Source organism: Camelus dromedarius, chromosome 8 (assembly GCF_036321535.1).
Source record: "Camelus dromedarius isolate mCamDro1 chromosome 8, mCamDro1.pat, whole genome shotgun sequence".
Lineage (NCBI taxonomy): Eukaryota > Metazoa > Chordata > Mammalia > Artiodactyla > Camelidae > Camelus > Camelus dromedarius.
The window spans coordinates 36,671,958-36,690,166 of NC_087443.1; the positions used below are offsets into that span (position 1 = coordinate 36,671,958).

Below are 18,209 nucleotides of genomic sequence, written 5' to 3' on the forward strand. Positions count from 1 at the left end.
TATGAGGCCAGCATTATTCTAATAACAAAACCAGACAAAGATATAACACACACAAAAAATTGCAGGCCGATATGACTGATAAACATATATGCAAAAATTCTTAACAAAATGTTAGCAAACTAAATCCAGCAATACATTCATAGACTCGAACACCATGATCAAGTGAGATTTATTCCAAGGATGCAATTGATGTTTTAATATTCACAAATTGATCAGTGTGACACACCACATCACCAAAGGGAACCATAAAAATCATGTCAATAGATGCATAGAAAGCTTTGGACAAAATTCAACATCCATTTATGATAAAAAAAAAACTCTCCAGAAAGTGGACATAGAGCAGACATACCTCAACATAATAAAGACCATTTATGACAAAACCATAGCTAACATTATACTCCATGGTGAAAACCTGAAAGCCTCTCCTCTAAAATCAGAAACAGGACAAGAATGCTCACTCTCGCCACTTTTATCTCTTTTCCTTCTCTGATTGCTGTGGCTAGGACTTCAATACTATGTTACATAAAAGGCCTCCCAATTGGAAGGAAAGGTAAAAAAAAAAAAAAACTGTACTATTTGCAGATGACACGTTTCTATAGAGAGAAAACCCTGAGACTCCCCCAGAAAAGCTGTTAGAACAAATAAATGAATTCAGTAAAGATGCAGGATACAAGATTAGGATACAGAAATCTGTTGAAAGACAACAAACATGATTATAACAAAATAGGAAGAGACTCAGATATATAGAACAAACTAGTCATTAATAGCTGGGAAAGATGTGGGGGAGGGGCAGCAGAGGGGGGTGGGATTAAGAGATACAAACTGCTATGTGTAAATAAGCAACGTACAAGGATATAATAATGTACAGCACAGGGAATATAGCCAATATTTTATAACTTCAAATGTATTATAATCTATAAAAATACTGAATCACTATGTTGTACAACTGAAACTAACATAACATTGTAAATCTATACTTCAGTAAGAAATATGAATAAATACTACAGTGAAAAAGTCAATAGAAAGGAATAGAATGAAGATGCATTTGTAGATAAGAATCAATTGTGCACACTCTCCAATAAGGCAAAGAATGAACAGAATCTAGAGTATAATTAGAAGTATTGGTTATTAAGGCCATACTGCCCAAGGCAATCTACAGATTTAATGTGATCCCTATCAATTTAACTCAAGACATTTTTCACAGAACTAGAACAAAGCATCTTAAAATTTCTATGAAATCACAAGAGACCCAGAATTGCCAAAGCATTATTGAAAAAAAATAAGCTGAAGGAATAACCCTCCCAGACTTCAGACATACTACAGAGCTATAGTAATCAAAACAGTGTGGTACTGGCATAAAAACAGACATATGGATCAGTAGAACAGAAGAGAGAGCCCAGAAATAAACCCACAGATCTACGGAATTAATCTTCAACAAAGGAGGCAAGACTATACAATGGAGAAAAGACAGTCTCCTTCAGCAAGTGGTGTTTGGAAAACTGGATAACAGCATATAAATCAATGTAATTTGAACATTCCCTCACTCTATATACAAAAATAAACTCAAAATGGCTCAAAGTCTTAAATACAAGACAAGACACAAATCTCCAAGAAGAAAACATAGGCAACACATTCTCTGACATAAACCTTAGTAATATTCTCCTAGGGCAATCTACCCAGGCAACAGAAATAAGAGCAAACATAAACAAATGGGACCTAATAAACTTAAAAGCTTTTGCCCAGCAAAAAAAACCCATAAACAAAACAAAATGACAACCGATGGAATGGGAGAAAATACTTGCAAATGATGTGCCTGACAAAGGCTTAACTTACAGAATATACAAACAGCTCATACAACTTAATTTAAAAAAAAAAAAAAAAAAAAAAAACACCCAATCCAAAAATGAACAGAAGACTTTAAACAAGCAATTATCCAGTGAAGACATACAAATGGCCAAAAGGCACATGAAAAAAAATGCTCAATATTGCTAATTATCAGAGAAATGCAAATCAAAACTATAATGAGGTATCCCCTCACATCAGTCAGACTGGCCATCATTCAAAAGCCCATGAACAATAAATGCTGAAGAGAGTGTGGAGAAAAGGGAACCCTTCTACCCTGTCATTGGGGATGCAGTTTGGTGCAGCTGTTACGGAAAACAGTATGGAGATTCCTCTAAAAACTAAAAGTAGACTTACCATATGATCCAGCAATCCCACTTCTGGATATATATCTGGAGGGAACTCTAATTCAAAAAGATACATACACCCCAGTGTTCATAGCAGCTCTATTTACAATAGCCAAGACATGGAAGCAACCTAAATGTCCACTGACAGATGACTGGATAAAGAAGATGTGGTGTATTTATGCAATGGAATGCTACTCAGCCATAAAGAATGAAATAATGCCATTTGCAGCAACATGGATGGACCTAGAGATTATCATTCTAAGTGAAGTAAGCCAGAAAGAGAAAGAAAAATACCATATGATATCACTCATGTGTGGAATCTTAAAAAAAAAAAAAAAAAAAAGAAAGAAAAAAAAGGCCACCGTGAACTCATCTACAAAACAAACACTCGCAGGCATAGTAAACAATCTTACGGTTACTGGGGAAAGTGGGTGGGAAGGGATAAATTTGGGAGTATGAGACTTACAAATGTTAGCCACTATACATAAAAATAGATCTTAAAAAGTTTCTTCTGTGTAACACAGGTAACTATGTTCAATATCTTGTAATAAACCTTAATGAAAATGAATATGAAAATGAACATATGTCTGTATATGCATGACTGGGACATTGTGCTGTACACCAGAAATTGACACACTATAACTGACGGTGCTTCAACAAAAAAATTTTTTTAAAAGAAGTACTGGTTATTGAGAGAAAAAGAAATAACGTATTTTAGTAATACTGGATAAGAATTAAGGGCAAGTTCAGACAGTTTAATTTTGCTGCTTCTGTTTTTGTTACTCTTATGTTGTTGTTTGCTTTATATGTATTTTAAATAAAGTAATCAGTAGAACAAGTGAGAATGTGAGGTGTCAAAGTTTTGACTAGAGTGGACGTTTGAAATAGTGTTTGGGCAGAGGATGTGCAGTTGCCTAAAGATACAAACAAGCATTGTCTGTCAGCTCATCAGTTTATCTTGAAACCCATTTCCCCAGTGAAGGGATTTTCTAAAACAGTAATCAATGGGTCAGTGCTAGGAACATTGGCAATTCTCTTCTGCTAGATGACTATAGCAAAGAGAAGCAAAGAAATGTTTACTGTTGCTAATAAAGGGGTTAAAATGATAGGATAATGACGATCAAGACAGTTTGAAAAATAGTAGGAATGTGAAAAGGTCTGTGGAATGGAAGTCCCTGCATGAACTGGAAATAGATGCCATTTGGATTTTTAGCTTCACACAACCTAGTTTTTCCTTACCTGTGGTCATGCAAGAGATGAGTGGAGGATCTAGGACCAATACTGGTGCTTTCTTACTCTCAGCCCAGAGTTTCTGCAACATTATCAACAGATGTCTGTAGAGAGGGCAGACCTCACTGCCTGTCCTCATGATGGAAAGGAAAAAACAAGAATGACAAAGAGCACAGTTTGTTGCAAAAAAAAAAAAAGCATCGATGTTCAGACAACCATGCCAAACTTAGCCCACTCCTACAAGTGCTGGATTAGGAAAGAATATACTAATTTTTGAATCTGCGTAACTAGTAGCTGTGATGTACTGTTATAGAAAATTAGTTCTTCAGGTTATCATTTGGGTTTAAGCCAACCTTACTGAAGGATAGCTAATCATAATATAACCAATCATATTTTTATAATTGGTCATTTCAAATAGAATTAAAAAGCATTCTGAGTAGCCACCTGAATTGGTGTTATATTTGGAGTATTTCCTTTTAAGATGACATAAAATGTTTTTGTCCTAGAGTATGTGCTTTAGAAACCAGTAAGATTTGAAAATGTTTTTTGACAGGACAGTATTACAACTGAATAAATGTCATATTTCATTTCATGTCTGGCCCTCTCAGTAGTGTTACATTTCTTTAGTTATTCCTTGCTTTGATTTTTCCTCTTTCAGCTTAAGTTGTCCTTTTCTGTTGTCATGTTCTAATGGAGAGTAGACAAGAAACAAATCTACTAGGTAAATACTATCAGTGGCCCATAACTCTTCATATTCAAAGAAGTAGCCACTTCTCAGTTTAATTCTAAGTGTGACAATATCAGTTTGGGTGTGTAACTCCATTTTGACCAGCCTTACCAAAGCCCCTTCTTTGATTTTCCCATTAAGCCTGGCTGCTGAGCTTTTTTGAGAGCACGTGAAAAAGGAGAATGTTTTCAATACAGACCGTTCTTCTAAAAATCTGCTCAGAAACAAAAGAATGTGTTAAACAAGTATTGGGATACTTAAGTTCTCAAGGAAGATTCACGGTAGATAATAAAAACATTGAATTAGATGATACATTTTTGCTAGCAAATACACATTTAAGCATTTCCTATGGCATACAGCTCTCACTATTAGATCAATCTAGAGATGAAAATGTCACTTATTATTTAAAAAGACTATAAAACTCTTAAGTTTAAGAAATATTTAAGCTGTCACTCATCACATACCAAGAAACATATATATATATATAGCTTTCTTACATTACCTACACTAATGTTATTTCCAAATAGTTTAACTGAGCACTTTAAAATTAAGTAAGGGTTAAATAGAAACTCCAAGGTCAGGGGACCAAATTCTGGTTTCTATTGCAAAACCAAGGCAAACAAATTGATTAATTTTATTTGAGAGTCAGAAAAAAGTTCGGTTTGTACTATGACACATTTTAAAGAATGAAATAAAGGTTATATAATTCCATGTCCCAGAAGCTATAATATGATTTGTTTATGTTTTTTTGTTACTGACTTGTTTATTGAGATCCACATTTTAAAATTTAAAAACACTTTGTTAAAAAATACCCTTAATCTAAAAGTCTTTAGATGATTTGGGGCTTATAAGAATGATTGAGTATTTATTTCTATTTGCTATTTCAAAAAAATGCTGCTTAGGAAATGGTGGAGTCTAAACATTATCAAACCACCATCCTAACAAAATATTTTGGAAAGTATGATGCTCTCATTTTTCTTAGTACCAACATGCATTGCAAAAATTCTATAACCTTCCCCAAAGCAGATGTTGGACAGTCAATTATTTAAAACAAAAGAGGACATTGTATTAATGTTAGTTCTATTTCTTCAACTTTGTAATATCTGAAAATAAATACACATTGGAAGTGACACATTCCTGAGAGGCAGGGTTGTGTAATTAGGTAAGAGCACCAGGTACTTGAACAAGACCGCCTCGGCTCAAATGCCAGCTCTACCATTTAATAGCTTTGTCGCCTTGTGCAAGCTACCAAACCTCCCGGTTCTTTTGTTTCCTCATCTTTAAAGTGGAGATAATAATAGTACTTACCTCATAGGATACTGCGAGTTAATTTACGTCAAGTGTTTAGAACAGCGCCAACATATAGGAAGCACACAATACATGCTAGCAATTATTATAAGGTGTTATTATGTTCTTATACTTGGAGTCAAACTCCACCTACTTGCCTTTCAATATTGCTTTTGTGCAGGTGCACCATCCACCAGGGGTCTTTCAGTTCAGGAAACACTGAGACTCACGAGAGTATCACAGGCTACACTTGGCGCCAGTTTACCCAGAAGGTTGTGGGACAGGAAATGTATTTTTCCAGGCAACATCAGGCTCTTCTCTGCACAGGAGCCCCCTGTAGTAGCGGGCACGGCAGTTCACACGGTGGGTGGGAAGCTACCTGTGCCTTCCCCAGGGGGCAGCCCAGGTGCAAGGAGATGAGCTTTACGTCAGTGGGAGCGAGGTTCACTTAGGCTTAGCAGCCTCACGCAAAACACAGAGACCTGGATACAAGGCCTGGTATAGTAAGAGGCCTTCTGGTGTTCTGACATAAAGTTGAGGAACTTAGAAAATTAAAAGAAAGAATAGCTAGCATGTCTTTTTTGGATATTCCTATTGGCTACCAATAATTACAAAAAGATCTGGACGAGGATTTGCCTCCTTGATGTAGCTGTTGAGGACCTACATCACAGGTGTTTTAACTTTGATTTCTGTAAAAAGATCCAGACATTCTATGTATACTAGACATGTGGACAAAACGTTGACATTTTATGAGGGAAAAGAACATACCTTTGTTAGTAAAACTCCTTTTCCATAGCAAAGGGTTGTAGACGTATCTCTAGGCAGGACCAAGCCTTTGGTCTGAGAGTACTTCTAGAACTGGACAGATTTGTACTGTAGCTTAACTGAAATCAGAGTACATACCACAAAGCAGAGACGAGACATTACAATAAAATATTGCAAAGGACTCCATTTAGATGGTCATACTTTGGATTATTTACAAAATATATCTTGCAGTTAGAGTAAGAGCTAACTTACTGGGCATAATCTCTGTATTTATCTAGATTCTTAAAAAAAAAAAAAAAGAAGCATGAACTATATCCAATTTGTATTTGAACACAGACAATATTGAGGAACTTACTGTGACATCAACAGACCAATAAGCTCACTTACTCTGAAACCACACCAGTGGTGTAAGAATAAGCACAAGGGCCCACCCTGGGAAGGGTGGCTACCTTCCTGTTTACTGTGGTAGGAGAATGGACTTCCAGTTTATCTAGATCAGAGGGCTTTAATTTAGGTCATAATCCTCTTTGATAAGTTATTTAAAACCTTGTCCCCTTTTATGGAGAGAAGGTGGTAGGAAGCTACTTATATGTACTTGCATGCAAATATTTACATATAACCTTAGGAGATTTGAGGGCTTTAGTAGATAACCTTGATCAGGAACACTTCGTCTAGATCAGAGAAGAGTGCTATCAGATGTTAGGAAAATTAGCTCCTTCAATGGTAAACCTTTCAAGTTACATTTGCCTAGAAGGCTTTTCAGTTGATAAAAGTGATCTATGATAGAGAATTTTTGGACCTGACTTTTATAGCCCCATTGGTTTATTCTGTCAGACCTTTAGAGCAAATTAACACTCTGTTTGCACAGGTACACCTGTGAAATTCAGAAACTTCGTTCAGTAAGTTCAACACAGAGATCCCAAAGTGGTCCATTAGCGTACAAAAGTTTGCTTTGTTTTCAGAACAAGGATTCTTTTGAATCCTTCCCTTGAAGGATTTTTCATTAAAACTGGCCTAGAATAAGAGTATTTTTAATAAATTATTTGCAGAAATGGAACTGTACAGTTATCCTCTATGAGTAGGCCTGAGGCACTGCTTGGGCCTTGAACAAAATTTCCTCCCATTTGCTAGGCTTATCTGTGCCCCTTGCTTGTATGGCCTGTGATTTGGCTAATAGCAGAAAGTCATGTATCTTAGCACCCCTAGATCTTCGACCTCGAAGATCCTCAGAGAGTGTCTTACAAGCTTACCTCAGGAAATAACAGTATTCTTGCAGCAATGCTCCTAAACTGCTGCAAAACTAGTCTTCGTGCTCTCCTAGGAGGATAATTTGCCCTGTGGTTTTTCTCAGTCAGCCAGAGAAGAAGTCCTACTACAGTCATTCAGGATTTCAAAAATAAAAGGATTTGTCAGAGGGCGGCTAAGGGATCACTGTGGCACAGACAGGACTTTGCTGATTCACTGAGGAACGAAGCCAAGCCAATTTCCACATTTCAAGGCACACATTTAACTGAAACATCCTTTGTAAACTATCGGTTTACATATATGAACCACTTGTATGGAAGAATCAAAAGGAAATGAAATAAATGCAGTTTGTACATGATATGAGAGTCAAAAGAAGGTGAAGAGAATGTAAGTTTTCAAATGGGAAGACCAGAGCCCCCTGATGAAATCCTGAGTGACAGCAGATTCACAGGACCTTCTTCTATGGAAGACTCAATGGTAGCACAGAGCGCTGGGAGTAAACCAAATATTTTCATGTTTAAGAGAGAACATTACCAAGAATCCTCAGTACAATTCATTTTAATTCATCATTAAAACAACAACAACAACAAGAACAACACAAATTTCTTCTTCCTATGGTGATAGTGGGAACTACTTTTGGAATCTTACCAGCTCCAGGAGGTTTTTCATGAAAACTGCTAATTGTTAGACAACAGATTTGAGCCAGCAATTTGTCCATAATGTTAATAACAAAGTGTATTATTCTATTCAAAGTCTAGTTTTTTTAAGTTGTGCACATATTCAGAAACCCTAAGTGTCCTCTAAAATACATGCAAGTGCTTCATAAAATCCTGTTTAATGTTTGCAAAAAATGTGTCTTTCCTGCCACATGCCATATTTTCACATTTCTGGCTTCAATAAGTAAAAAGACTTAAAGATACGTGGTTGCCAGGTATTACTACCTTTCAAATTACATATTTTTTGGTGTTACCTTTTCAAGGATTTCAGGCTTGGCATATAATGGAGCTAATTAAATTTCTGTCCTAGGAAGCAGCCAGCGAGACCACTGCCCCAGGCACATAACCTCCGCTAACTACACTCCTCCGCTCATTTATTCTGTATGTGAGATGAGGCTCCTCAAACTGCAAAGGTAGAGGACTCAGGCCAGACATCTGCTGATGGGTTTTCAGTAACTACAGAGCCAGCACTGGAGCCTCAGCCCTGACAGCACACATCACAGAGGGGTGACAGCGGAGGCACCTCTTCCCGTGTGAGCTGGCTGTGGATGACAATCTGCCAAACTCAAATAATGGAAGAGGCATTAGTTATATAAAAATGAACCAACTTGGCTTAGCTCTAAACTCTTTTGCAAGATTCTAGGAATATCACCGCATTTTGCCCTAAGATTGTTTTTGTGAACAACCCAGAAAACAATCAGAAAACAGAATTATGTGGGGAAAGATTTCCTTTAGTTGTTTTATTAGTGCATCTTTGTAATTAAGCAATCTCATCAGTCTTCGTAAGAAACAAATGCAAAATTTAATAACAATCCACTCTTTGGCAGCCATTCTACTAGGTTCTTTACCCACGGTATTTAACTTCATGAAGCTTTTTTCCCCCCGCTATTTAATATCTAGGAAAACTAGGATGAAATAGTTAGACATGGAATTTAAAACAACTTTGAGAAGCCTTGGATTTATCTACTTTAACACTGAATGATGAGCTTAAATGTTGTGTTTCAAAAAAAAAGTTTTCTGTGGAATTGTTTGGGAAATATTTATGAAAATGAGTGGTATTCATGCATGTGTGAATATGACATTAATCTTAAAACTATGAATTCCTTGAGAGGAAGAATTTTCAGTTGTAGATAGTCATCTCTTATAGAAGGAGCTCAACATTACTCCTGGAAATAGGGAGATCTGTTACAAAGAAAGCAGTGACTATCCGGACCTTAGGATAGGATACAGAATAGATAGAATCTATTTCGCTGAAAACCAAGAGAAAGAAATTAATCTAAGATATCACCTGAGAGAGTAAAATATGGATCTATTTATTCGTCAGATAGATAAATTATTAAAAGATTAATAGATTGATGTGACAATTTACATAGATATATAAAATGGGGATTAACTCATTCATTTCTAAGATAAAAAAAGTGGTGCATTTCATTTTCTGTAACATTAAATCTGTTTAAATTCCTGATTATATTCTTGAATAATAGCTTTTTTCTTTTTGTTTTCCCTTGGACAGTTGGACAGTGTCACCTCCCTGATCCAAGCAGCCAAAAATTTAATGAATGCTGTAGTTCAAACAGTGAAAATGTCTTACATTGCCTCAACCAAGATCATCCGAATTCAGAGTCCTGCTGGGCCTCGGCATCCAGTTGTGATGTGGAGAATGAAGGCTCCTGCAAAAAAACCCTTGATTAAAAGAGAGAAGCCAGAGGAAACTTGTGCAGCTGTCAGACGCGCCTCAGCAAAGAAAAAAATCCACCCAGTGCAAGTCATGAGCGAATTTAGAGGAAGACATGTCTACTGAAACCCTTCTTCTACTCGAGTGTTTATATTATAAAGGCCTGGCTAACCACACTGCTTTGTTCTTTCTTACACTTGATTAGTTCTGTAAGCTCACTATTTTAGAATTTAACCCACAGATAATGTAAAACATTGGAAGCCTGACCAACATGAGCAACCTATCTTTGGGATCATGTCATTGTCATTCTGTAAAGCCAGCACCTAATAAGTAATCAATATATGCTTGTTGACTGAATGAAACATTAAGGTGCCATTCAGCCTTCCCCATCACAGAGAATCTCTTATATCCATTACTAAATGAACACAGGAGACTCCAGTGAGCCCTGTTCATCTGTAACAGCTTAAGAACACTCACCTTTTTCGATCTGAATTAAAACACTGACATGAGCTCTTGGCTTGGTTTTCAGTAGAAACAAAAGACTTCATAAAATACTTTCCCATTATATCTCCATGCTGTCTTTACCTGATCTAACCTGACAGACATCTGTGACTCCTGCTACGGGGGGAAAAAAATCAGTCTCTAAGTATTTGTAACTATTGTCAACTGATTGGGCTGTAACATCCCTCCTGAGCAAACCTGAGCAGTCAAGCTCATTTCTGGATTTTCAAGGTCTGCCTTACTTCTTCATGAAACTATTTATTAACGTTATAAAGTCAGCAAGTCAATTTGATGCCACAAATGTGCCTTTTAGGACTCCGTTGTGTTCAGCAGTTCTGCATGTTGAGTTGTAGATTTAACTGGGTCCACCAGAATACATACATGGAAGAAGAGTTTTCACCCATTGCTGTAACGGGTATCTTAACTATATCCCCGAGTGAGCTATGATAGCAGAAGTGTAAGTTCTCCACGGCTCTGAAACTCCATCTGTATTGGCTTGAGAGTGCAATTAACAGGAAAAGGCCAGTTTGAAAACCCTTTTGGCATTGAGTAAAATATAACTCAAAAAATATGTGTGAATTGTACCAGTGAACTATGAAGTAGAGTTAATGGTAATTAAGATAGAGTGATTTTAATAACACTTTTTAAAATAAGTCACAGAGGTCATTTTATAACTACACTCATTGTGCTCACCCCAGTTGAATTCATAATGGACTTCATAATAGTTTCAGAGTCTAGAGTATGGCTTCTCTCTCTCTTTCTGGAGGAGTTAAGTTTCAGTTTCACTTTTGCTCATGCATAGAGCTCACAGGATTTTAAATATGTGTTTCCTATTCTACTGTACCAAAATTATATTATAATTGTAACTTCACTTTGGAAAACATTGCCATTAATGAGTTGTTTTAATGACCACGTCACCTAGATAAAATTCAAGCCTGCAACATCAGTTGATGTTAGGAGGACTAGTTTGGGCAAAAGAACGTGTGAAGCATAAGAATGCATAAAGACTGAAGCGTGATGTGCTTAGTGTCTTGAGCCAAATGGTATGTGAAAAGAATTTACTTAATAGGTCATTGTTACTTATGGTGAATATGTCAACTTTTATTGTAGTGTATTATACTTTTCTTCCAAAACACTAGATTACCTGGGCTCAGCACATACATTTTCTAGGAGTGAAAGCAACACATCTTCCCTGTCTTGCAGTGTGCATCGTGTGCATCAGCCCACAGTTGTTCTGAGCAGAGTCCAATCCCTAAAAGAGAAGACAGTACAGAAGGAATTAGAGAATGCAGATAATTCTGTTTTCCAGAGCCAGCTAACTAAACAGGGAGGCAAAATCGGGAGTTTCTTCTGTTGAAATGCTAACATCACTTTCTGCTCTAAAAGTGGTCACTACAAGAGTGACATCTATGACACATCCTTTCCTCAGGTGGAAGTGTGAATTTATAGTTTAGTTGAGAAAAAAAATTTAATCACCAAATTACTAGCTGTGTATCTTAGTTCCTAAAGCCACACGTTCAAGAATCCTAAGACTCATCAGAAAATCTATAATGTCCTTTTGATCCTACATCAGCTTTCCACAGGTTGGAGTTTAGAATGCAGCACTGGATGCCAAAAGAACAGAAGTAACTGGAAATTATACAATTATTAAAAAACCTATCTTAAAAAAAAAAAGACTTTTTACCCAAAATGAGATGTGAACAAGGCCTCCTCTTTAAAGGAGATAGACTTCTAGCTTTGCTCAAACAACTATAATTAAATAAAACTTAGTATATTAAAAAAAAATTAGCTTGAAGAACAGCCGAGAAGTAAAGTCTGCTGCAGCAACCAAAGGTGCAATAAGAACAAGATACATGGATCTAAGAAACACACCTGTCCACCTGACTGAATTCCTACAGTGGGCAGCATTTCAGGATTTAATTCAGTTCAAACCTGCTAATAATATAATACTTATTCACAAGAAAAATTAGCAAATATATTAAAAAATCTTCTCATTATAAAACATAGTTACATGAAATCAGTAAGTATGAAGGTAGTATATATATTTATAATTATCCCTTCTGTACGGGGATGACAGAAATTTCTTAATGAGGGTGATTGCTTGGTGGCCTATCTATGTACGTCTTGATATCGCATCACAGAGACTGGTGCTTATTCTAATGATACCTTTGCTTTATCTTGCTCATCAAAACTCACCTTTTTCTTTTAATGAAATTAATTTATGTAGAAAAAAAATCCATGAAAAGGAGGAGGGGTTTATACCATCTACAATGACATTTTCATCTCAGTGAGCTGCCAGCATCACTGTCAAATGGTAGACTGAACTCACAGTAACTTACAAAATATCTGTGATATCATAATTTACTGAAGAGTCTTTTAACTAGAAAATCTGGAAGGTTTTCATCAAATTGGAAATGTGATAAATATAAATCTCTCCCTTTTATTTATCCCAAGTGGGAATTCATGAATTAAAACACTTATTTCTTTCTAATGGACTCCATGTATGAGTCTGGGGGAAAAAAATTCAAACAATGAAATTTCTAAGGTAATTTGTTAATTATTCCCTTTCTGCTTATGAACGAATATTATGACTGTATTAGAAAAAATAGTATTCTTAAAAGTGCCTTTTGGCATTTGCAAATCTCTTAATTTACCAGTATCCATGTAACATCTATGTTCCCCATAAAATTCCTTCTAGAAGGGGCACATCCCCTCACAACTACACAGAAAGGTCCCCTTCTTCAGTCTGGAATTCTTGCACACCTTACAGCTTCAAAGGAGGTCAGTTTTCAAGTCATATGAAAGCAAGAAAAGTGAAAATTGTGAACACACAGCCAAGTGCCCAATTTGGGCCTCAAACCTAATAATTAGTGCGCCTCAAATTTAATGAGTGGCTGAACAGACTAACATCTGGCAACAGAGAAATGAATTCCGGTGGCTTTCTACACCTTTACATTCAGGGCAGTCTTTTCATTTCACCATCCCTGAGCTCGGTATCTACCAATAATTGCTGACAGTTTTCTACCAGAATGATGCAGTCAGGCCTGCTCGTCCCAGTCAATTACCCCCCAGTAACGTCCTTTCCTCTGAGTCCATGCACCAAAAATCCTCTCTCCCATCTCTCATCCATTCCTTAGGTGTCTATCCCACATGTAAATTAATACATTTTGTAGCATTCTAGTTAACATTATCAATTTAAGTTCTCAGCAACATTATTCCTTACTGTTTTCTATTCCAGAAAACATCTCTTTTGGTGTCAAATGCACACATGTGTGCTAGAGATTGTGGTTCCCATGGATACACAGTTCTGTAGAGAGGCAGAATGAGGAGAGAGAGATCTGAGACTTTTCCTAATGATATTTACTGTTCTCTAGTGAACTCATCGCAGAATTGCCAGCCTGTTTCAGTATCTTTGTAAGTAATTCTTTAGGTCAGCAAAGCAAGCACTGAAATGTCAGGCTGAGTAAAATCTGTGCTTTCTTTTGTCAGCCTATCTTTTGCATATTTAGGTGTCAGTCTTTTTTTCTGTGTGGAAGGTCAGAAATATTTCTCAGTTTGACTTGATCAGAAAGTTTAGGGGCAGCCAGTTAGACGGTTGTAATTTGCGTGTTATTTTAATAATTATTTTTAAATAAACTAGAAAAATGGCTGCAACCTGAGAAATTTACATATGATTTTCATTTGTATGTCACATACCAGAAAACAACACTTAATCAGGTTAAAAACCCTATAGCATTCCTTTTGTCATAACTCTCTTTCCTTACCATTATAATATATTTAATATTAGCATTTTGCGTGTTACTACCAAACAAATATCCAGACCTAATGACAGAAGTGTCTGTCCACCAAGTAGTTTATAAAGTTTTCACTTTGGTCCTTTGGGTCTATTAGGAAAGAAAATATGGATATTATTAAAACCAGATGTATGCAACTAAAGATGCCCTAATCAAGGCTGTAACACTTAGACATCTAAAAGACAGAAGAATTACAATTTTAAATGCATTTCTTTGACTATTTTAACCAATTTACACAAATAAGAAACATTTTCTATTAAAGCAAAAGAAAGACTAGTTTATGACATTAATCATTTTACATGTGAATTTTTTCCCCTGTCAAGACAAGTAAGATCTATTCTTGAACACTTCAAAAGAAGATCATTAATACTAATTGAGAGAACCATTTCCAAATGGAACCCAACTTTTCCAGAATCCCATCGACAGGCAAGGATGGTCTGCAGAGCTGGCCTTTCTGTAGGTCCTGGGATGAGATGTCTCATGGCTGCAGGCTGACTTAAGGCATCCGACAGTCCCCACTGGTTTAGGGAAACAAAACACAAGGACTGACTTTCAAAATGAATTTAATAAGTTGGAGGGAAAAAACCAGTAAGTTGTAAAAGAAAGTGGGTAAGAAAGTGTCAGAGGTGGAGGAGGGAATAAGAAAGGTAGTTGCAGAAGCAGGTAACTTTTATCCCAGAGAGGGGATGAGATTTTGGCTCTATGAGGATTAGGCAGCCTCCTCCTGAGGAAGATTTTAAGGGCTGGATGGGGCACTTGCCTTTGCCGGTTTGGGTAAAGTCATGTCAGGGCAGGAGGATGAACTATGTAACTTCTAGGATCATTTAGTGATACTGTTTGCAAGATAAGAAACAGAAATTCAGCCAATTTTTTAGGCTGAATGATGGGTGCAATTCTAACCACTATCAGAATTAATCAGGATATTATATATTTAATGAATATCTGTTGAGCAACTTTGACTTTTCAGGCACTGCTGTAGGTTCTCAGGATACATCAGGTAACAAAACAGTGATGCCTGCCCTTCTGTGCCAACTCTGTGTTCAAAGCTATTACTTTACTTGATTCTCTCAGTGACCGTAAGGGATAAATATAATTAGCTCTAATCCTTAGATAAGGAAGCTAAGGATATGGATTTTGCTTGAAAATTCACTTGCTTTAAAATTTGATTGCACTCTAGAGTCAACTTTTAGCCACCACACCATCCGGATTTCCTGGAAAATGGGATTGAATTTTTCAGTTGAAAATGGGATGCACATTTCAAATGTTGGCTGGCTTCCCACATAAGAGCAAAAGAATCAAAGAAATATAAGTCCATACCTACATCATTCAAAGCAGGTACATACATAATTAGCTGAATATTATCACTTCTAATAACCAAGTGAAAAATATCAGATAGGTGAGGAGTGACTGTTCCATCTAGGTGACCTAAAATAAGATGAAAACCTTTGTCAAATTACATTTATTTTCACAGAAGTGAAATTGTCAATAGAGATGCCTATTTAAAACTCAACTTCACCATCAACTGAAAAACATCTGTTGACACCAATTCTTTCCTTTTTTACTGTTAATGTGTATCTGTATGTTTAAAGCTAAAGTTTCCTTGTATTCCAAACCAACCCAAACCATAGGAAATGTATGTTTCCTTCTTTATGGAGGTAACAAATGTTTACAATGTGTGCCTGACTGCAGGTAAATTTAGTCCTTTAACTTTACATAGTCCTTCCTCCTAGAGACAACTGAAGGCTAGACTCTCCTTTCTCCCCATGTTGCCAGGTAGGCCTCCCTATCTCAGGCCTGAGGTAGGTAAATGACTTCCTGATCTTTCTTAAGGTGGAGCCACAGGTGTTTCCTTAAACTGGGAATGTATTTTTGGGGGGATCTGTACTTTGGGGTACGTGGTCATGATGGTGTCTGTTTCCAACTGTAACAAAAGGAAGCTCTCAAGAGGGAAATTCTTTTCGAAAAAGGCTGAGATTTCTAACAGTCATCTCTAAAAATCTCTTCAATGTAGGACAAATACAACAGCCACTTAAACGGTATTAGCAGAGTGGTCCTGGCATTTTCATTTCACAAGGGGTATTTTCTAGTTCTAAAGTTTTCTTTACTTTGCATTTTCAAGAAGAATGTTTATTTTTTGTTCTGGGTATTTGGTCTTGAAGGTGTAGCATCTCTTTAAACATCTTAAAGCCCTCTTTCAATAATTACATCAATAGTTCAAAGCCTGAAGATAACTTTTTTTTTTTCCTGTTCAGACAGCCATGTATCATGCAGTCCCAGGCCAAACTCAACACATCACATCAGTTTCCCACTTTTATGATTTAGCTGAACCTCTCTGTGACACGCAGTGAGAGTCTAGCTTAGACTGACAAGTGTCCTTGGTTAGGGCTTCTAACTTCAAATTTGGACTGGCGTGTTTATTCATAAAGCAAAGGGGCAAGTCTGTGATGTTAGTTCATACTCTCTTGTTAAACAGAACTTTTCTTAAGACTTTAAACATAAAATTAATTTTAAAAAGACTGCAGAGATAGTACTCCATTGCTTGCCAAATCTTACACCATTACAGCTCTCTGTTCTTACCTGCTGGCATACAACGTATCTATAGAGGTATAAACATGAGAATTTCAGCAACTCTCTTGCAGGATTAAGCAGTGCTTCTTACTGATTTTGAAAATCGTCCTTGTGTTGTACAATCCCTCCAAAGAAAATTTCATTGGACCTAAATGACAGGATGATGATTTCTCTTCTATATCCGTGACTAACCAGCCCCTGAAAACAGAAGTAGACATATGTTATGCCCAATTTAGGACCTAATAGTTGGGGCTTTAAACAAAATTTTCTTGGGCAAGTTGTCAGGTGATTAAATATGAATTAAAACTTCCAGTGAAAGATTTCCAGATGCCCCTGCTTTCCATTTTGATTATGGTTTTGGTCCCATAGTGACTTGGCAAAAGAAAAGAATCACTTACTCTACCGTATGTGCTTTCCTAGCACTTCTGACAGTTTAAAGTTAATTTCTGAAGGTAATGTGCACACTGTAATTCAGGAGGAAGGCAGATTTAAACTAAGACAGTCCGAGATGAAATAAAAGCAAGCAATTGATAACGGTCATGCTTACCGCAGCGATATCTTGAGGACTTTGGTGGCACCTGAGGTGTTTCAAACTACCTTGCTTCTACACTCACCCCGCCGGGCACAAGGCAGAATGGGGCGGAGTGAACCACCCACTGTAGTAACTGCCACTTCAAGGGAGTTTTACGGTTTGGCTATAGATAAACTTTGGCAAAAGCACGTGTGGAGCTTTCTGGTCATTATTTATCCTTACATTCACCAATCAATAAAAACAAATTATCTATCCAGGAATAGATAAAGCTCTTTAACACTCTCATGACACTGAAATAGAAACCCGAATATTTCTTTTTTGAGACCCGGCATACCTTTTGTGCTTAACTGATTCAAAAATTTTCTTTCACTCTGTACTTATTTCACATATGTAATACTGGGTTTGTTTCGAAGGTATGCAGTATTATTTGAAATAATATATTTATTTCAACTCATGTCACTGTAGTTTATTAATAATTTGTCCCACTAATAATTAAACTGTATATTAAAGCAATAAAAATGAAAGGATTGTTTATACATTTGGTGTTTATCTTTGGTGCTATGTGTCTCAGGTGGGACAAAACGAGGAATTACTGAGTAGTATAACCAGTGGTCTAGGTATCAGCTTCATTCCTACTCACCTTCAGTTATTATATGTATATGTAAAACCACTGTTGTCTCTTCTGGGCCATCATTTTCTCCTTCAAGGCTCCCACTGCTTCAGAACGCTTATTGCTAAGTCTCAATCTGTTTCTATATTTTCTTAAAATGCAGTCTGTACATTTAGAGTCTCTATCACTTAATTCCTGTGAAAAACCATGCCTCTCCTCATTCAGTTCTGTTCAACAGCAGCCACCTCTTAGTTAATGAAAATGCTAGCATGGATTGCCTCTCTGAGTCAGTCCATCCTGGGCCCGAGGAGCCCGTATTTGCTCTGGCAGCAGCTTTTCCTCACCGTGATCTGCTGTCATGCTTGCTCTG

General features: G+C 36.7%; 1 protein-coding gene across 6 annotated transcripts in view; it reads left to right on the forward strand.

Annotated features, from left to right (window-relative positions):
* The window catches only part of CTNNA3 (catenin alpha 3), a 1,350,697-nt gene extending 1,332,929 nt beyond the window's left edge, over positions 1-17,768 (forward strand). For 4 of the 6 annotated variants that reach the window (XM_031461217.2, XM_010985795.3, XM_064488127.1 and 1 more), the window contains one exon: positions 9,673-17,767. In XM_031461217.2, the coding sequence (XP_031317077.2) occupies positions 9,673-9,960 (288 nt within the window). In that variant the 3' untranslated portion in view covers positions 9,961-17,767. Of the gene's footprint in view, positions 1-9,672 lie in introns of all 6 variants that reach the window. The other 2 variants (XM_031461220.2, XM_031461218.2) reach the window with 1 other exon arrangement.
* Positions 17,769-18,209: the final 441 nt, after the last annotated feature.